Source organism: Dreissena polymorpha, chromosome 11, assembly GCF_020536995.1.
Source record: "Dreissena polymorpha isolate Duluth1 chromosome 11, UMN_Dpol_1.0, whole genome shotgun sequence".
Classification (NCBI taxonomy): Eukaryota; Metazoa; Mollusca; class Bivalvia; order Myida; family Dreissenidae; genus Dreissena; species Dreissena polymorpha.
This window is the reverse complement of record NC_068365.1, coordinates 53,846,219-53,868,933: the sequence shown is the minus strand read 5'-3', so window position 1 is coordinate 53,868,933 and position 22,715 is coordinate 53,846,219. Positions and strand designations below refer to the sequence as shown.

At 37.1% G+C, this 22,715-nt stretch overlaps 1 protein-coding gene across 2 annotated transcripts in view; it reads left to right on the top strand.

Annotated features, from left to right (window-relative positions):
- The window catches only part of LOC127851282 (probable C-mannosyltransferase DPY19L3), a 71,291-nt gene that overhangs the window by 22,072 nt on the left and 26,504 nt on the right, over positions 1-22,715 (top strand). For both annotated transcript variants that reach the window (XM_052384968.1, XM_052384969.1), the window contains exons 3-4: positions 13,097-13,187; positions 20,623-20,744. In XM_052384968.1, coding sequence (XP_052240928.1) covers positions 13,097-13,187; positions 20,623-20,744 — 213 coding nt within the window. The remainder of the gene's footprint in view (positions 1-13,096; positions 13,188-20,622; positions 20,745-22,715) is intronic.

Sequence of the window (22,715 nt, the reverse complement as noted above, 5' to 3'; positions counted from 1 at the left end):
TTTTCTTCTTTGTGTATATAGAAAAAGCGGTGTATTGTGTAAGGTATACAATATTCAATATAAGGTAATAAATAAAAAGCTGCTATTTGATTAATATTAATAAATATAAATAAATGCCTTTTTTAATGTTGAAAGATTTGTCATGTCAGTTGGGGTTAACTTAATGATAATGTATTCACCAGCAGTTCAGCCTTCTGATTTACAGTGACTGAAAATATTATGGTGATGTATGATGTGTTAAAGTTCCTTCATGCTTAAACGAGTTGTAGTCCATCAGAAAGTTAAATATAATGTAAAACCTTTCTGACTATATTTAAGTTTTAAAGACGTCATTTTCAACCCTCAGATAGTGATGAGCAGCAAACAGAATAAAACCTGAACAGACTGCGAGTTACTCAAAGGCTGTTCTGGTTTTTTTGCTGTTTGCACATAGCCATTTTCACTTTGCTTCTGAGTGGGAAAAGGCTAAAGTTCCTTCATGCTTTTATTATGTGCCTAATTTTTATGCCCCCGGATCGAAAGATCAAGGGCATATTGTTTTTGGCCTGTCTGTCATTCATTGTATGTGTGTGTCCCAAACCCAAACTTTAACCTTCGTTAAAGTTTTGCAATAACTTTTGCATTATTGAAGATAGCAACTTGATATGTCGCATGCATGTGTATCTCATGGAGCTGCACATTTTGAGTGGTGAAAGGTCAAGGTCATCTTTCAAGCTCAAATATATGGCTTCAAAGTGGCGCAATAGGGGGCATTGTGTTTCTGACAAACACATCTCTTGTTTAATTTTAAACAAGTTGCCTACCTCTTAAATAGAAATTCAATTTAGATATTACATTTTATTCCATATACTAATATATAGAGAATGATTGTACAATGTCGTTAAATAGTTATTAGATATCTATTGATGGATTCGTCCATTTAATACTTTTAGGTTCTTTTAAGATATTAATGTTGCATAAAAATTTCTTCTGTTACCTGTTATAGTGGTGAGTTATAAAATGAAAAGTGGTTTTTAGCCGGATTTTTTTCGAAAAAATCTCGGCTTATAGATTGATGTTGTCGGGCGGGCGGGGGGGGCGGGCGGGCGGGCGGGGTGGCGGCGTGCTCGAAAATGTTAAAGTTCTTATTTCATGGTATAACTTTGGTATGCTTGGACCTAGAGTCTTCAAACTTGACATGAAGGTTGGCCAGGATTAACAGATGACCACTGGTCATTTCAAGGTCATTCATTTGAAGGTCAAGGTCACTGTGACCTTCAATATAAAAAATGTTAAAGTTCTTATAACTTTGGTATGCTTGGACCTAGAGTCTTGAAACTTGACATGAAGGTTGGCCATAACTAGTTAGTAACCACTGGTCATTTCAAGGTCATTCATTTGAAGGTCAAGGTCACTGTGACCTTGAATGTAAAAATGTTAAAGTTCTTATTTCATGGTATAACTTTGGTATGCTTGGACCTAGAGTCTTCAAACTTGACATGAAGGTTGGCCAGGATTAACAGATGACCACTGGTCATTTCAAGGTCATTCATTTGAAGGTGAAGGTCACTGTGACCTTCAATATAAAAATGTTAAAGTTGTTATAACTTTGGTATGCTTGGACCTAGAGTCTTGAAACTTGACATGAAGGTTGGCCAGAACTAGTAAGTAACCACTGGACATTTCAAGATCATTCATTTGAAGGTCAAGGTCACTGTGACCTTGAATGTAAAAATGTTAAAGTTGTTATAACTTTGGTATGCTTGGACCTAGAGTCTTGAAACTTGACATGAAGGTTGGCCAGAACTAGTAAGTAACCACTGGACATTTCAAGGTCATTCATTTGAAGGTCAAGGTCACTGTGACCTTGAATGTAAAAATGTTAAAGTTCTTATTTCATGTTATAACTTTGGTATGCTTGTACCTAGAGTCTTCAAACTTGAAATAAAGATTGGCCAGTACTAGAAGATGACAATATCTTACTAATTTGCTAATAAAAAAATTGAGATCAAACTTTCCTAATTGTCAATTCAAGTTCATATTTGTGACCTTAAATGTTATTGTTGTTCATGTATATGCATGCATTCAAAACATAACACAAGGTTTGCTCATGCCTTGAAAAGTACTTACATTTCATTTTGACCTTTGAACAATAGTTCAGTAATTTAAGTATTGCATTGACAAAAACACGAAAGGTACTTTCCTGTCATTTAAATAAAAAATCCGGCTTCAATGCGGTCATCTCCGACCGCGGAACTCTTGTATTATGTTAATTCAATTCAGCCTCACTCTTTAATCAAATGGCTGAAGGCACTGAAGATGTTCGCCATTGCATAATTTAACACGCAATTCATTTTTCCAAATCAATCGCAAGTTTGAAATGAACACACGCCATTCAACTTTATAAAGTGTGTGTCATAGCGCACGGGTCGAGTTTTGTGTGCACTTTTATCATCCTTATTATTTCATAGAAATAATTAAGACAAAATAAAAACAATATGCTTTTTGGAAGTTCTGAAAGCATAGAAAGTATGATGAAAATGGTAATGAGAACTTAGTATAAAGAAAATTTGCAGTCACCATCATATTAAAGGAATTCTAATATCAAATGACTATCTCACCAAGAATATAAATTCATAATGAAAGTTCCGTGTACAAAACTTTTGATTTTTGACACCATATACAAATTCAAAATATACAATTATCTTCGTATCTTGTATATGGAGGAATAAAAGTATATAAACAATGCTGTTTATGCTTTACTTGTTATCCGAGCAGTTCACACGGTGTCAACAACGCTGACATAAACATAGGTATAGAGCACTAATGCGCTTTTAGGCGTAGCTGTTTTACTCAGTGTTCATCTTAGTGACTTTTACATAACGCCAACAGACACGCATGAATATTTTCGAATATTTAATAAGCTGATTCGAGATACAACCTCTGAATTTTTGCTACATCACTGTGTATGTGCTCAATTGAAAGGATGTAGCACTGTTCAGTGTAAGGAATTCCGGACTACTCTCTGTATGCTAAAACGACACAAATTGTGGCCCTGTTACAATTACGCGTTACAATCCATCTCGCAGAATTTCACTTTCGCCTCCAAGATGAGAAAACAATCATTAGCGAAATAGTATAGTGTCAGGATAAGAGAAAATCGTTAAATTATCATACCACAATGTTTGCCGTACTTGGTCATCACGTCTGGAAATAATTCCTTAATGTGTGGATAGGCTGCCATTATTAACAAGTTTGCTATTTTGAATTCAATTTTGTATCAAAAAGCATTGTTCTTAAATGTGGCATTTTCAATTCGCAATGAGATTTGTAATGACCCTCGTAATGCGAAAATGGGTCTTATTCCATATGCGCCCATCATATAAATAACCCACTCAGCTTTCTCTCCTTCTGGTAAGGAGAAACATAACATATTGAGTGATTTTAAAGCAAACAGCATCGCCTATGGCCTGACTGCGCAAAAGCACATGTTGGGTTTAACAAACGCTTGCCGAAACGCATAAGACCCATTTTCGCATGAGGGCACTATTGACGTGTGATTTAAATGTGTCGAAAGAAAACTGCGTTTAAATCAAATATAAACATACGATATATTTCGATAGTGAAGAAAGATACTCATAACAAGGCATATGAGCACACATATGAAGTGCTCTCCCGTAGTATATTTTTTATCTACTCACACTAATGTGTGGTTTGACAATGCTTACACACATTTCATGCGGTGAATATGCAGCTTACAAGTGAAAAACACAACACAATAGTTTAACTTTTGTTTAATTGTATTTATTTATTTAGAAAAGTAAATTGCTAACTTTATTTCAAAGTCAGCGTATACGGCGACTACATTTTTTAAAAGATATTTATTGTTATAAATATATATTTAATATAATATATTTAGTTGTTTACGGTTTTAGCGATAAGCATTTTCGAGGTTGCCTATAGTATGCCTGTAGTAATTGATGAGCTCATATCCAACTGTCTATGTATTGAGAACTGTGAATATAAACAAGCTAAACCTTCTAACCTTCTACTATTGCGTTGCTAGCACCTGTAAATACAAAAGATCGCCGCTATCTGTTGAGAACCAAAGAACGTTTTCCAGAAATACCCGCTGTAGTAGCATGAACGAGGTTACGAAACAGGTCATTCGTATAATTATTATAAATTGTTTGTTATATTCGGGTTTAGTGATTATGAAACATTTTTTTGTTTGTGTCTATCGTATCGCTGAAGTTATTGTTGAACTTATGTTCAACGTTTCATAAATTGAGAATATAAATAAGCGTCAACTTTTTCCAGAATCTATTAATAGCCTCAATTCACGACCTGTATGACGTCATTGAGTTGTATGTGAGAGCGTAACCTATGCGTTGTTATTGCCCGTGGACTTTCCTTTGTTTATCGACAGGCGCATCTATTAATAGCCTCATATCATGAATGCCTAAACATCCGCGAAAAAGAACCACGTGACGAAATAGGACGCTTAACGCAAATACCATGCGACTACGACTTTTATTATGTAAGAACGCTCCGCAATTCCTTTGAAGCCGGGGCCTTGTGATTGCTATTATGTAAAGAATTGACCTCGAACTGAAGTAAGCAAAGGAAACGCAGCACCTAATTGACCCATTCCTTCATGTGCGAAGGCAGATTGAATTTTACTAATGTATGGTTTGCCTATTATAACACACATTATAATGCGGTAAATATGCGACTAACAAGTAAAAAACACTATAATTAAACTTTTGTTTTGAATTAAGTTATTTAGAAACCAAAATTCCAAATCTTATTTCAAAACAGCAAGACTACATTTTTTAGAGAATATTCTTGTTATATTTAAATGTATTCAGTTTCAGCGATAATGAAACTTTTTTTTATGTTGTTTATCGTATCCCTGTAATAATTATTGAACTCGTGGTCAACGTATTATTAATTGAGACCAGTGTGAATATAAACAAGCATAACCTTATACTAGTGCGTTATTCTCACCCGGACTCCCCTTTGTTTATCGCCATCCTCAGATTTATGAATGAGATGAGCGAAAATACTACATCACGCAGACGCAGCAGAAAGTGGACTATTTTACTCATTCATAAACAATCTCCTCCTCGACACGTACAATACGCTCATTGTTATTTTATTCTTTTCTATAAAACACCATTTGAAACTATTGCATTTAACACGATATTAATATAATGTTTCCATTTGTGAATAAACATAATTGGAGAACTCAAACCTCTTGCATAAATTATACAACTCTTTCTTGCGCAGATACGCGTAGTAAGCGGGAATTGGGCTCCTCGTACCTAGGCCGTACCGACCTGAATTTTACACTAAGCACTAAGCACTAAGCACTAAGCACCCCATCTAAAAATGGGGCTTAACCCTTCACCACTAAGCTACAGTCTACTCTCGTTATCTCGAAGTCAGGAACAAGAAAAAATATCGAGATAACGAGAGCTCGAGATATCCGATTAGGCGTTATCGAAGAAATAACAGATAAAAAGTAATTTCATAGAGTTCACTTCTTTTTTGCGAGGGGAGCTAATCATAATCAAGTTTAATCATAATTAAAGCAAAAATTACAGACAAAAATTGTACGTTTTTAGCAATAAAATATATAATTTGTAATAAAATAAGTACATACATAATGAATGACACCGATGATTCCTTTATTGTCCCCTACCGGTTTCACCGGAGGGGACTTATGGTTTGCACTCCGTCTGTCAGTCTGTTTGTCTGTCTGTCTGTCTGTCTGTCTGTCTGTCAGTCCGTCACACTTTTCTGGATCCTGCGATAACTTTAAAAGTTCTTCATATTTTTTCATGAAACTTGAAGCATGAATAGATGGCAATATGGACATTATGCACGTCATTTCATTTTGTTCCTACGTCAAAAATTATGGTTGCTATGGCAACAAATAGACTAGAAATACTGCTTAAAATGGTGGTTTTCTGGATCCTGCGATAACTTTAAAAGTTCTCAATATTTTTTAATGAAACTTGCAACATGGATAGATGGCAATATGGACATTATGCACGTCATTTCATTTTGTTCCTACGTCAAAAAATATTTCTAAAAATGGTGAAATTTCTGACAATGATGGAGCCGGTAGGGGACCATATTGCTTGACAATAGCCTTGTTTGTGTTAGTTTATGAGGAAAGCGAGGCCTTTTATCGCATCACGAACAAAGCATATAAATAAATAAAATAAAATATATAATTTGTAATAAAATAAGTACACACATAATGAATGACACCGATGATTCCTTTATTGTCCCCTACCGGTTTCACTGGAGGGGACTTATGGTTTGCACACCGTCTGTCAGTCTGTCTGTCTGTCAGTCCATCGCACTTATCTGGATCCTGCGATAACTTTAAAAGTTCTTCATAGTTTTTCATGAAACTTGAAACATGGATAGATGGCAATATGGACATTATGCACGTCATTTAATTTTGTTCCTACATCAAAAATTATGGTTGCTATGGCAACAAATATACTAGAAATACTGCTTAAAATGGTGGTTTTCTGGATCCTGCGATAACTTTAAAAGTTCTTAATATTTTTTAATGAAACTTGCAACATGGATAGATGGCAATATGGACATTATGCACGTCATTTCATTTTGTTCCTACGTCAAAAAATATTTATAAAAATGGTGAAATTTCTGACAATGATGGAGCAGGTAGGGGACCATATTGCTTGACAATAGCCTTGTTTGTGTTAGTTTATGAGGAAAGCGAGGCCTTTTATCGCATCACGAACAAAGCATATTTGACACGGCCACCATTTTGGAAATTCTTGACGTGTGCATTTAGGGTGTTACATAGGTGCGATGTATTAATCCTTTGTTCCGAAAAATGATTTTGGTATCAAAATAAAGATGAAAGATTGAATTTTATGTTAATGCATACACACATTGAATAAAAGGGTTAGAAAAAGCGTATTTTTAACGCTAATTTTCAAGTAGTCTAAGGCCTTTTTTATTCGGCAGGCTGTGTATTAATTACAGTTGATTGCAGTTAAAGAGACAGGCCTTACTCAAGTGTTAATGGCTATTGACATTAGACACCTGTGATAATTGATGCAATTAACGTATCAATTATCTACCGCACAGGATCGGGAGCAGCCGGTTGCAGCGGGACTGTGAAGTATCAAAGAAAAATTTCTCACCTTTGCTGACACTGTGACAGTGATTCGCACTTCGAGATAAACCACAGTAAATGCATGTTAAACCTGGACTTGGGACAAATTTTTATATCGAGATATTTATATAGATAAAGAAGGAAAAAAGTCGGGACATTGAGCTTACCTCAACATATCGAGAAAATCGAGATATGCAATGTCGAGATAATGGGAGTACACTGTACATATTATAACGCTTTACCACTTAGGTACATTATAATGCTTTACTGCTAAGAAACATATTTTAACGCTTTACCATTTAGATACGTATTTTAACGCTTTTGTAGTCCCTGAGAAAGTTCAATTACATGTAAGACCTTTCTTATTAGAGTCAAGTTTTAAAGGCTTTATTTCCAACCCTTAGGTACTGATGAGCAGCAAACAGCATCAAACCTGAACAGACTGCGAGTTACTCACAGGCTATTTTGGTTTTATGCTGTTTGCACATAGCCAATTTCACTTTGCTTCTGAGTGGAAAAGGGTTTATGTATGTGGCGAAAGTGTTGCTTCAGATTCGCCTGTGCAGTCCCCAGCCTTGGTTCTTGCCCCAGTCCGCACCAAAAAACCTACTCTAGTAACTGTACATTGTTTGGAAATCAACAGTGTTCACCAACGTCAATAACACAAATTCACAGTTGTTTACGTTTATATGAATTCAACTGATTTGTAAGCCCTATGTTTCAAGATTTATGCCTTTACCACATATTGCCTAGAATCAATGATGATTAATGACGCGGAGCAGTTGTTTACTTTTATTTGAATTTAACTGATTTGTAAGCCCTATGTTTCAAGATATATGCCTTTCCCACATAAAAAAAGACATATTGCCGAGAATCAAGAATTGATTAACAACATGGGGTTATTTCCATGCAAGCAAAAACAATCCTATTGTACAGTTAGATCATATTAACCCTTTGCATGCTGGGAAATTTGTCGTCTGCTAAAATGTCGTCTGCAGAATTTCTAAAATTAGCATTTTCTTCGATTTTTTTCAAAGAATTCTATCAGAGTAGCAAACAGTTTGGATCCTGATGAGACACCACGTTCTGTGGCGTCTCATCTGGATCCAAACTGTTTGCAAAGGCCTTTAAAATTCAGCTCCAGCGCTTTAAGGGTTAAAGTCACACTATCAATAAATCACATGTTTTGTAGTTTTATAAATTGACAGAGCTCAAAAGAAGGCAATGTAATTAGTATTAATGTGATATTAATGTGATTTAGATTAAAATTCTCAAATAATTCTAAAAACATTGTTATTTCTGTTATCTAATTGCACAGGCTTAAATGACTGATGATCTTGTCAAACACAAATGTTTTTTGTAAATAAACTACAGGTGTTTTGTAACTATGTGAAAAAAATATCATAACGATCTTTAAATTCAGTTTGTTATGCACAATAAAAACACAGACCTTTATACTAGGGAAAGTCCTGACCAAACTTGGCGCTAAATATGTTGAAGAATATCTTAAACACAAAGATTCCCCATTTCCTGAAGTTAATGTTTGATATAATGATATGAATCTATTTCAAAATTTGACTTAAGTGCTGTCCAGTCAGTACAGGTTTTTTCCCTCTGAAAAGGCATTAATGCAACTTGTGAAACCTTTTTTTCTGAAAATTAGGAAGTAAGCTTAGAATAAATATATTCGTACTTAAATTACATAACTTTAAGGCTACGTGTCTTTACCGTTATAATGGCAGGTACTGAACCTTGGGTAGTTAGTAGACAGTAGTAAGGTTGTGCTTTAATTCACCATAAACAAACAAAGGGAGGCAGCTTTTTAAGAAGTCACATAATAATATTACCAAAAAACTAACACAACCCAATTGCTTATTTCAACTTTATTGTTGATAGATACATTATTTCTCAAGTGACAAAAATACGTCTTCTAAGCGGTCAAATCTACAACTGGGTACCTGTTATTTGAAAATAGCATATATAAGTCACTTGTTTAACATTTCGCCCATAAGAAGCAATGTGAAAATGGCTTTCGCAACCAGCATACAACCAGAACAGCCTTGCGAGTAACTCTCAGTCTGTTAAGGTTTTATGCTGTTGACTGCTCATCAGTAACTAAGGGTTGGAAATGAAGCCTTCAAAACTTGAATTTAGTAAGAAAATTATTTCATTAAATGTAACTTTCTAAAGGACTACAAATGCTTCAAAATACGTATCTAAGCGGTAAAGGGTTATGGGTTTGCCAGCATGCAATATTTCGCTAGAAAAAAACAAACCATGTACCATAAACAACATCATGTTTTTCAGCGATGCTTGCTTTCCCTTGGATACATGTAATCAATAAAGGGATAAGGAAAGTGGCGTACAGTGAACTCAGTTGTAAATGATGACTGCCTTACCAGTATGTTAATCAATATATCAATAATGAAGTGTTCATCAAGCCAGATGATAACAAGTAATACTTTTGTCGTTTTCAAGGAGCTAATTGGCAACAGGTGTTTTAGAATGATGTTGATCCTGTCACTAGGGATGTGAGTGCATAACTGTCAACTAAAGACATTTTTGCTATCTCAGAGGATTTCCATGCATATGATGTCTCTCCTATGTTGATTTAACACCATTTTATTTTGTCATTATTGCGAAGTTTTGTTTTTAAATATGTAAGACCACTATGACAAAGAACTCTTTTAGAACAATTTGGCATGAATTTCTGAATGGATTTGTCAGTTTTTGGGTGTTTATTGTATACCCCATTTACAACATTTTATCTTTTACAATTAATGAAACACAGAAACTTTTATTCCTGAAAACCAACTTTCAATTTATGTATATGTATGTATATATATGTATATGCATACATATTTATCACATGCCATACCCTGTTTCCCATGTAATATAACCATAAAATATATTTTTATCTTGCACATATGTAATATACTTTTTAAGCGTTTTCATTTGCTTAATTTCGGCATTGTTATTTTGCTGAAATGACATTGCAACATCAAATGACGTCTAGGAATTCGCCAAAAGCTCGCTTTGTAACTTACAAAATTCCTGAACTCGTTTAATAAAATATGGTATGATATGACAACTTGTGCCAGATCCCATATGTATAGTCTACATATACACACATATATATAATTTTCTATGCATATACAGGTTGGTGGATTATGTCTTTCATATTTTGCGTTCGATAATGTTGAGTAGCCAGTTGATATTTTTGGAGACAGTGTTTAATTGTAAGACTTGCAATTTGAAAAGTAATCATTAAATATGAAAAGTGAGCTATATTCATGTTATTTAATAGTGAACAACTGGAGTGCTCTCAGCATTTTGATAATTTTTTGAAGTAATTCATTAATTATTAAAAATCTATACATGTACTTATTTTTGAGGCTGACCATAAGAAAAAGTAAAAAATCTGCTTTGTTCATTATTAAATGGCTTTTGTCCCTTTTTTGGTTAAAGCGAGATTATACGATTTTGTCAAATATTAATGAATTTATATAAAATGTGTAAAACCTTATAATATATATATATTTCAATATGAAATAAAATAAAAGTTCATTAGAACATGTATCGAAAAATGGGAAATAAGCCAGATATTTTATACTGAAATCGAAAACGGCTGTACAGTCGAATTCGCCAGCATGTATATCATGCATATGCGTATGATCTGAATCTAATCTTAGTTTTATGGTTCATTTTAAATTCCTGCAACGATATATATTCATACGACACACGAACACTTACTCTGGTTCTAATAAAAAGACGAATGCTTCGGTTATTGTAGGAAAATATGTTTGTCACGATCGGCTCGGGGCGCTAATTTGTCTTTGCTGCATTTTATGAAAAATGTAGTAAATGTATAATTTTTCTTGCCTTTTTTGTTTTATTGTAAGATATTTTATCAATATTTTACAATATAACACATACAAAAAATCGTATAATCTCGCGTTAACAGAAATTTAATTAAAGTACTAACATAGAGTTTTGGCTAGTGGATTTCAGCCTTCAACTGAGTCATACATGCACTATTCAACATTATTATATTTACTTTTTTGTAAGGTTTTAAAATTTCTGCCATGGAAGATTGATTTAAAACTAGTGAACAATTGTTATTTATGGAGAAAAATAAGGCGTATACATAACTTTATCATGACATATTACGCACATTATCATATCAAATGATCCATTATTGATGTTTAATTCAAATCATGTGTTTTTATAACGAAAATATGTGCAATTACCACATTAAATCTTTTTGCACTTGTTCTGTCCTTAAAATATAGCAGGCATTAATAAAGACAGTGGTTAAAGGAAGGAAACATGATAAAGGGACACTAAGGGTTAATATGAGAGAAAGGGAAGGGATTTGGGGTCAGGGGAAATAAAGCCACTGTGAGACAATGGTAAAAAATATTGTTTTCGTCGTTTGAGCATGTGCGAATTAGACGAAAACTACTTTCCCTTGTCAATGTAGTTTCCGATAGGTGGCTCTGTAAGAGAGCGTTTTACTCGTGGCCGAGTAACTCGGTACAGTCATTCAGCGTTGGGATTGACTGATCGATACATGTGTTAATTTTTTATTTCGTTTTGAATAACAGTAAGAGTAACAATACAAACGTTATTGTTTAAATGTGTAATCTACATGCTTTTTACCCTGGTACGAGCTAATTTTGAAATTCAGGAATGTGTTTTTTACAACAGTTCATGTGTTTATCCACATTACGTACGCATTTAATGTATTCAATTTATACATGTATACCAGTATCATAATAATTATTATTTATCCCACTGAGGGATTCAGTCTCCGGAAGAGACGATAGGCGTGGCTGCCTTTATAGTTGCTTACGAGGAGGGACTCGTGTAGGCATACAGTATGCCTGGTGATGTAGCAGTCTACGTTGATAGGCGTGGCTGCCTTTATAGTTGCTTACGAGGAGGGACTCGTGTAGGCATACAGTATGCCTAGTGTCGTAGTAGTCTGTTGATAGGCGTGGCTGCCTTATAAGTTGCCTACGAGGAGGGATTCGTGCCGGCATACAGTATGCCTGGCGTTGTTGTAGACTATGTTGTATGTTGTAACAAAGCTTTTGTGTGTATTCATGTTTTTATGTATGTTTGATGACTATGAAATAGTAATACACGGTATCAGTCAGTCGGTCATACCAATGACTTACCAAAAAATATGTTGTGTTTTTGTTGTTTTGCCCTATCGGGAGCGTAGTTGTAAAGGGAAATATAGTGATTGGCAAATATGTCCATTGTGGGAGAATGGTAAAGGAATAGGGTTTGGACAATATGTCCATTGTGGGAGAATGGTAAAGGAATAGGGTTTGGACAATATGTCCATTGTGGGAGAATGGTAAAGGAATAGGGTTTGGACAATATGTCCATTGTGGGAGAATGGTAAAGGAATAGGGTCTGGACAATATGTCTATTGTGGGAGAATGGTAAAGGAATAGGGTTTGGACAATATGTCCATTGTGGGAGAATGGTAAAGGAATAGGGTTTGGACAATATGTCCATTGTGGGAGAATGGTAAAGGAATAGGGTCTGGACAATATGTCTATTGTGGGAGAATGGTAAAGGAATAGGGTTTGGACAATATGTCCATTGTGGGAGAATGGTAAAGGAATAGGGTTTGGACAATATGTCCATTGTGGGAGAATGGTAAAGGAATAGGGTTTGGGAATATGACCATTGTAAGAGAATGGGAAGGGAATAGTGTTTGGGAATATGACCATTGTAAGAGAATGGGAAGGGAATTGTGTTTGGCAATATGACCATAGTAGGAGAATGGGAAGGGTATCGTGTTGGAGAATATGACCATTATGGGAGAATGGGAAGGGAATTGTGTTGGACAATAATGGCCATTGTTTGAGAATGGGAAGAGTTAGCGTTAAAACCAAATTGTTTATTTTCTCCATTTATGGTATGTTGCAGGAAGTGGAGAGGGAGATCTCATTCCGGACAGAGTCTGGGCTGTACTACTCCTACTACAAGCAGATGGTGAACGCCCCTTCCATTACTCAAGGTGAATATGAGCAGCATTCTGGGCTTATGCATGTGCGTTAAGTGTCGTCCCAGACTAGCCTGTGCTGTCTGCACTGGCTAATCAGTGAAGACGTTTCCGCTTTAATAGTATATTTTCTTTAAAGAAAGTATTGTTTTTAGCGAAAATCCTATTCAGGAAGAAAGTGTCCTCCCAGTTTAGCCTGCGCAGACTGCACCAGCTTATATTTGATGACACTTTATGCAAATGCATTCAGCACAGTTTTCCCCAAATGAGGCACAGATAATATACTGGGTATGGGGGAAATTACTATGAAACAAATGCTTTTCATTGGACTCTGATTTTGATGGATTTTCATAGGTCCCTTCAACCATGAAATTGTATGTTTAACAGACATGTTTGTCCTAAATCTTATTTCATACATTAACAAAATAAAATAAATAATAAGATCAAAAGAATATGCCTGATTTTATGAGTCTACAAAATTGGATGTGAACACAATTTATAGCCCCATAAACACTCATAATCAACAAATATTTAGTAAAATATTTCATAAAAAAAGGTTAATACATAAAAAAAAATCAGTTTTCATTATAGCAATAGTCAAAATATCAACACTAGATGTGGTTTGGTAACATAGATTTCACAAGATACAAACGCTTGTTTTTATTTTTTGTTTGACAATATATTCCATGTGAATTTCCGCAACGATATCCGAATATTTACGAGCAAACAAATAATTATTGTCATCTTCTAACTTAGTTCAACTTATGCTTCTGGTATCTAGCAGTAAATGAATCAAACACAAACATTATGACCAGAAAGCCAGGCGGTTCATATTGCTAGTGTAACCTTGTCAACACTCTATAAGTCATAGGTTTTGCCTCATCATCATGATACCAGGGGTTCTGAAATATTTTAAGAGTCTACTTGTCCACGGACAAGCTGGACCCACAAATTCACTTGTCCGTACCAAAGAAGTACATGTCCGTACTTTTAAGAAAGGTAAAGAAAAGATCATTACTAATTAAGAAAATGATATAAACATGCTTTATCTGCTTATAAAGAAAACTCCTTACAAATTTTACATTTACACACACCGGCAACATTTTCAAGCCAAGGGGAATCATTTAGCCAAGGGTTAACAAATTCTCGTTTCCGCTTGGCGTCATAGTCTTTATCATATTCATACTTGTTTTTTCTCGTCTTCTATGACGCCGAACTGATTTTATCATTGGTCTTATTTGCGTCATGGCTTGACGTTGAAGTCATTTTATTAAAAAAAACATATAATGTTCGCTGCATGTTGGTAGAACATGTATGAGGCCATTTGCAATTTACAAAAAATGTTATCTGATGCGTGATTGGCTGTCGCTATAGACATGTGTGCTGGTTTCTCTACTGAAAATGTTATCTTATGCGTGATTGACTGTTGCTACATGTATATACACGTGGACTGGTTTACTACATTAAATAATTATTATCGGAAAATTACCTACCTCGTAATTGAAAACGTGTGCCAGTCCCCAGATTAATCATTAGCTATTTATATAAACTTTCGTTTTTGATTTTCGGAAATTGGAGTAGTTACGTTCTCAAAAAATGTTTACCACGGAAATTTTACTTGTCCCCGGACGAGCCAGCTTTGAAAAACTGCTTGTCCGGAAGGGGAAATTGAAGACTCGACAACTCGTACACCTTATTTCAGAACCCCTGGATACTTGCGCAAACTTTTTTTTTCATATCTTGACTCATTTCTGAAATGGTTTGAAAAACAAAACACAATTTACTCAGATCAGTTTGATTCCTTTGGGAGTCAGGTGAGCAGCCTAAGGTATTTTGGAACTTTTGGACTTTTTGTTTGAATTACCTACCATGAAATGTGTGCCCACAATAGGAACAAATATTGCTTTGTGCCTAATTGCCCTGAAAGTGATTGACAAGTACCTCATTCATAAAAGTAAAACCAATCCTATCGGAAATTTATATTTACAAAGCCAAATGGAAATATTTTGGTGCATGTTTTTTCAGTGATGAACTTACCCAATTGTAAGTCATGCAAACTTCAATGTCTGGGAAATAGCTGTTAATAATTTTGGTTTTAAAATATTGCAATTAATAGCTTACCAATGAGTCCTGTCATACTCAGTTAATTCTTGGTGGCAACGGAGTGTCCAGTAATATGAGACATCAACAGCCTCCAGTAACCATAGAAACCTCATTCCAATAATCCATACCAGTTTTCTGAGTTGTACAATGTTGGAGACCTTTGTGTACTTAAATAGATACTCTTGATATATTGCTTTATAAAATGGTTAGATATATTACCATTATTCATCCATGTTAAGTTTGAATCTTTTTGTTTATATCAACATATTTTTGGGGCAAAAATGAAACTGAATATGAACGAATGAATATGAAATATTTATGTTGTGATATTTATGTTTTAATGCTTATGACATTTTAGGTGGGCTTACATGGTATTCATGGTAAACTAAATGGATGATCAATGAGACAGCGTTTTGAAACCCACTCAGGTTTCTTTCTGAGAAAATGTTCTAAATTATAGTAAAAATGTTTTTTTTATTTAGATAGCCTTGTCATTAAGGTTCTTGTTCATAGTATTTTGACAACTTCAATTGTTTAGCTAAATATTCTCTAATTGTAACATATTCTTAAATATAAGTCAATGAAATGAAGATAAATATTTCCACTTGTGTGTTACTACCATTAGCAGAGTGCTTGACTACAGATACCAGAATCAGGGGTTTGACTCCTAGCTTGGACACATTGACAAAAAATTATTTCAATTGCCATTCTCTTCTTACCCATGATTCAAATATATGTATCCCGGAAAAAGCAACTTTTTGGAAAAACTCACTAATCTGCTGGAACAAATAAACACAACCCATTTATAATCCTTTTAAAATCACACACCGTATCAACCGTTATAATTTAAATTAATCTATCATTGGTTGATTTAATGGACCAGTGTTGTTTGTACCGGGGTGATTAGTGGGGTTTTCTAAACTCGTGCTTTTCCGGGATAGATCTACTGAGAAGTTGTTATGTTCACATAGTAAAGGTAAACCAGCTAGCCCAGGACTATTGTTAGCAGCTTTATTGACTTCTGTGACTAAAATGCTACTGAATATGGTAAAAAATCCTTATAAACAAGCCATTGGGTATGTTTACAGGTCTGTATGAGCTGACCCATGACAACCTGACTGTATGTTTACAGGTCTGTATGATTTTATGAGCTGACCCATGACTACCTGATTGTAGGTTTACAGGTCTGTATGAGCTGACCCATGACAACCTGACTGTATGTTTACAGGTCTGTATGAGCTGACCCATGACAACCTGACTGTATGTTTACAGGTCTGTATGAGCTGACCCATGCCAACCTGACTGTATGTTTACAGGTCTGTATGAGCTGACCCATGACAACCTGACTGTATGTTTACAGGTCTGTATGAGCTGACCCTTGACAACCTGACTGTATGTTTACAGGTCTGTATGAGCTAACCCATGACAACCTGACTGTATGTTTACAGGTCTGTATGAGCTGACCCATGACAACCTGACTGTATGTTTACAGTTCTGTATGAGCTGACTCATGACAAACTGACTGTATGTTTACAGGTCTGTATTAGCTGAACCATGACGACCTAACTGTATGTTTACAGGTCGGTATGAGCTGACTCATGACAACCTGACTGTATGTTTACAGGTCTGTATGAGCTGACTCATGACAGCCTGACTGTATGTTTACAGGTCTGTATTAGCTGAACCATGACGACCTAACTGTATGTTTACAGGTCGGTATGAGCTGACTCATGACAACCTGACTGTATGTTTACAGGTCTGTATGAGCTGACTCATGACAACCTGACTGAATGTTTACAGGTCTGTATGAGCTGACCCATGACAACCTGACTGTATGTTTACAGGTCTGTATGAGCTGACCCATGACAACCTGACTGTATGTTTGTAGGTCTGTATGAGCTGACCCTTGACAACCTGACTGTATGTTTACAGGTCTGTGTGAGCTGACCCTTGACAACCTGACTGTATAATTGTAGGTGTGTAAGAGCTGACCCATGACAACCTGACTGTATGTTTGTAGGTATGTATGAGCTGACCCATGACAACCTGACTGTATGTTTACAGGTCTGTATGAGCTGACCCATGACAACCTGACTGTATGTTTGTAGGTCTGTATGAGCTGACCCATGACAACCTGACTGTATGTGTACAGGTCTGTATGAGCTGACCCTTGACAATCTGACTGTATGTTTGTAGGTCTGTATGAGCTGACCCATGACAACCTGACTGTATGTTTACAGGTCTGTATGAGCTGACCCATGACAACCTGACTGTATGTTTGTAGGTCTGTATGAGCTGACCCATCACAACCTGACTGTATGTTTACAGGTCTGTATGAGCTGACCCATGACAATCTGACTGTATGTTTACAGGACTGTATGAGCTGACCCATGACAACCTGACTGTATGTTTACAGGTCTGTATGCGCTGACCCATGACAACCTCACTGTATGTTTGCAGGATTGTATGAGCTGACCCTTGACAACCTGACTGTATGTTTGTAGGTCTGTATGAGCTGACCCATGACAACCTGACTGTATGTTTACAGGACTGTATTAGCTGACCCTTGACAACCTGACTGTATGTTTGTAGGTCTGTATGAGCTGACCCATGACAACCTGACTGTATGTTTACAGGTCTCTATGAGCTGACCATTGACAACCTGACTGTATGTTTGTAGGTCTGTATGAGCTGACCCATGACAACCTGACTGTATGTTTACAGGTCTGTATGAGCTGACCCTTGACAACCTGACTGTATGTTTGTTGGTCTGTATGAGCTGACCCATGACAACCTGACTGTATGTTTGTAGGTCTGTATGAGCTGACCCATGACTACCTGACTGTATGTTTGTAGGTCTGTATGAGCTGACCCATGACAACCTGACTGTATGTTTACAGGTCTGTATGAGCTGACCCTTGACAACCTGACTGTATGTCTACAGGTCTGTATGAGCTGACCCATGACAACCTGACTGTATGTTAACAGGTCTGTATGAGCTGAGCCATGTCAACCAGATTGTATGTTTGTAGGTCTGTATGAGCTGACCCATGACAACCTGGCTGTATGTTTGTAGGTCTGTATGAGCTGACCCATGACTACCTGACTGTAGGTTTACAGGTCTGTATGAGCTGACCCATGACAACCTGACTGTATGTTTACAGGTCTGTATGAGCTGACCCTTGACAACCTGACTGTATGTTTGTAGGTCTGTATGAGCTGACCCATGACAACCTGACTGTATGTTTGTAGGTCTGTATGAGCTGACCCATGCCAACCTGACTGTATGTTTACAGGTCTTTATGAGCTGACCCATGACAACCTGACTGTATGTTTGTATGTCTGTATGAGCTGACCCATGACAACCTGACTGTATGTTTGTAGGTCTGTATAAGCTGACCCACGACAACCTGACTGTATGTTTGTATGTCTGTATGAGCTGACCCATGACAACCTGACTGTATGTTTTGTAGGTCTGTATGAGCTGACCCACGACAACCTGACTGCTTGTTTACAGGTCTGTATGAGCTGACCCTTGACAACCTGACTGTATGTTTGTAGGTCTGTATGAGCTGACCCATGACAACCTGAATGTATGTTTACAGGTCTCTATGAGCTGACCCATGACAACCTGACTGTATGTTTGTAGGTCTGTATGAGCTGACCCATGACAACCTGACTGTATGTTTGTAGGTCTGTATGAGCTGACTCATGACAACCTGACTGTATGTTTACAGATCTGTATGAGTTGACCCATGACAACCTGACTATATGTTTGTAGGTCTGTATGAGCTGACCCATGACAACCTGACTGTATGTTTGTAGGTCTGTATGAGCTGACCCATGACAACCTGACTGTATGTTTGTAGGTCTGTATGAGCTGACCCATGACAACCTGACTGTATGTTTGTAGGTCTGTATGAGCTGACCCATGACAACCTGACTGTATGTTTGTAGGTCTGTATGAGCTGACCCATGACAACCTGACTGTATGTTTGTTGGTCGTTATGAGCAGAACCATGACAACCTGACTGTATGTTTACAGGTCTGTGTGAGCTGACCCTTGACAATCTTACTGTATGTTTGTAGGTCTGTATGAGCTGACCCATGACAACCTGACTGTATGTTTGTATGTCTGTATGAGCTGACCCATGACAACCTGACTGTATGTTTGTATGTCTGTATGAGCTGACCCATGACAATCTGACTGTATGTTTACAGGTCTGTATGAGCTGACCCATGACAACTTGACTGTATGTTTACAGGTCTGTATGAGCTGACTCATGACAACCTGACTGTATATTTGTAGGTCTGTATGAGCTGACCCACGACAACCTGACTGTATGTTTACAGGTCTGTATGAGCTGACCCATGACAACCTGACTGTATGTTTTTAGGTCTGTATGAGCTGACCCATGACAACCTGACTGTATGTTTACAGGTCTGTTTGAGCTGACCCTTGACAACCTGACTGTATGTTTAGGTCTGTATGAGCTGACCCATGACAACCTGACTGTATGTTTACAGGTCTGTATGAGCTGACCCATGACAACCTGACTGTATGTTTGTAGGTCTGTATGAGTTGACTCATGACAACCTGACTGTATGTTTACAGATCTGTATGAGTTGACCCATGACAACCTGACTGTATGTTTGTAGGTCTGTATGATCTGACCCATGACAACCTGACTGTATGTTTACAGGTCTGTATGAGCTGACCCATGACAACCTGACTGAATGTTTACAGGTCTGTATGAGCTGACCCATGACAACCTGACTGTATGTTTACAGATCTGTATGAGTTGACCCATGACAACCTGACTGTATGTTTACAGATCTGTATGAGTTGACCCATGACAACCTGACTGTATGTTTGTAGGTCTGTATGAGCTGACCCATGACAACCTGACTGTATGTTTGTAGGTCTGTATGAGCTGACCCATGACAACCTGACTGTATGTTTACAGGTCTGTATGAGTTGACTCATGACAACCTTACTGTATGATTGTAGGTCGTTATGAGCTGACCCATGACAACCTGACTGTATGTCTGTAGGTCTGTATAAACTGACCCTTGACAACCTTACTGTATGTTTGTAGGTCTGTATAAGCTGACCCATTACAACCTGACTGTATGTTTGTAGGTCTGTATGAGCTGACCCATGACAACCTGACTGTATGTTTACAGGTCTGTATGAGCTGACCCATGACAACCTGACTATGTTTACAGGTCTGTATGAGCTGACCCATGACAACCTGACTGTATGTTTGTAGGTCTGAGAGCTGACCCATCACAACCTGACTGTATGTTTACAGGTCTGTATGAGCCAACCTGACTATGTTTACAGGTCTGTATGAGCTGACCCATGACAATCTAACTGAACACCCCAGCACTATCAACGTCCTTGAACGTATGAACATCTACCAAGAGGTCATCCTGTCCATCCTGTACCGGATACTGCCTATCAAGGTAGGTGTTCTCTGTCCATCCTGTACTGGATACTGCCTATCAAGGTAGGGGTTCTCTGTCCATCCTGTACTGGATACTGCCTATCAAGGTAGGTGTTCTCTGTCCATCCGGTACTGGATACTGCCTATCAAGGTAGGTGTTCTCTATCCATCCTGTACTGGATACTGCCTAGCAAGGTAGGTGTTCTCTATCCATCCTGTACTGGATACTGCCTATCAAGGTAGGTGTTCTCTGTCCATCCTGTACTGGATACTGCCTATCAAGGTAGGGGGTTCTCTGTCCATCCTGTACTGGATGCTGCCTATCAAGGTAGGGGGTTCTTTGTCCATCCTGTACTGGATACTGCCTATCAAGGTAGGTGTTCTCTACCAATCCTGTATGGATACTGCCTAGCAAGGGAGGTGTTTTCTATCCATCCTGTACTGGAAACTGCCTATCAAGGTAGGTGTTCTCTGTCCATCCTGTACTGGATACTGCCTATCAAGGTAGGTGTTCTCTGTCCATCCTTTACTTGATACTGCCTATCAAGGTAGGTGTTCTCTATCCATCCTGTACGGATACTGCCTATCAAGGTAGGTGTTCTCTATCCATCCTGTACGGATACTGCCTATCAAGGTAGGTGTTCTCTGTCCATCCGGTACTGGATACTGCCTATCAAGGTAGGTGTTCTCTATCCATCCTGTACTGAATGCTGCCTATCAAAGTAGGTGTTCTCTGTCCATCCGGTACTGGATACTGCCTATCAAGGTAGGTGTTCTCTGTCCATCCTGTACTGGATACTACCTATCAAGGTAGGTGTTCTCTGTCCATCCTGTACTGGATGCTGCCTATCAAGGTAGGTGTTCTCTGTCCATCCTGTACTGGATACTGCCTATCAAGGTAGGTGTTCTCTGTCCATCCGGTACTGGATACTGCCTATCAAGGTAGGTGTTCTCTATCCATCCTGTACGGATACTGCCTATCAAGGTAGGTGTTCTCTGTCCATCCTGTACTGGATACTGTCTATCAAGGTAGGTGTTCTCTGTTCATCCTGTACTGGGTGCTGCCTATCAAGGTAGGTGTTTTCTGTCCATCCTGTACAGGATACTGCCTAGCAAGGTAGGTGTTTTCTGTCCATCCTGTACTGGATGCTGCCTATCAAGTTAGGGTTCCTCTTTTAATTTGTACCATTTAAATAGTCGTATAGCAAGGAATTTTGGCTGTGACAAGTTTTGACAGAATTAAGGCCCTTTTTCAGTTTTTCCAATATGGATTTTATGGTCCAAATATTTAGTTTTCAACTTCTTTTTAAGTGCTTGGTTATTGTACTGATGTGTATATGATCATATGGAAAAGAATTTTGGCAGCAATATATTATGGTATAAATTTAACCCTTTGTCATTTTCTACTATGGAATACACTACATTTTCGTCATATCGCTGTTTGCGGGATCCAGGGATCGCAATCGCAACATATCCAGATCGCAATATAACTTGTCAGTTCATTCATGCATGTATATATATGCATTAGGATAGTTTCAATCTAAAAACACCTACCATATTGCATTATGTGTTATATCCATATGTTATACATTTATATAACATAAAACATTATTCCATGTAAGTATTTTCAAATGCGTATAATTATATTTGTAATCTGGAAAGCATTGCCCAGCTTTATTGTTCACAAAAGATGACAAAATCTAGCAACAATTAACAGTCCTCATTATTCCCTGTAAATCCTTTGTACTGATTAAAAGCATGCAAAAATTAGACCTCATATACATTATCAGACAATTTTTTCCTCATGGAAAGTGGGTACTTTAATATTTGATTGCTGAATAAAAGCTTTGTAGCTCATGGGAGACAACTTACTTTAAGATCTTTACTTTTGAAAAAAGGAAGTTGGCAAACAATCTGGACCAAACTGGATTATGAATGTTCAATTATACAAAAAATTAAAAAGGGTGAACAAAATGAGGTCCACAGCCGA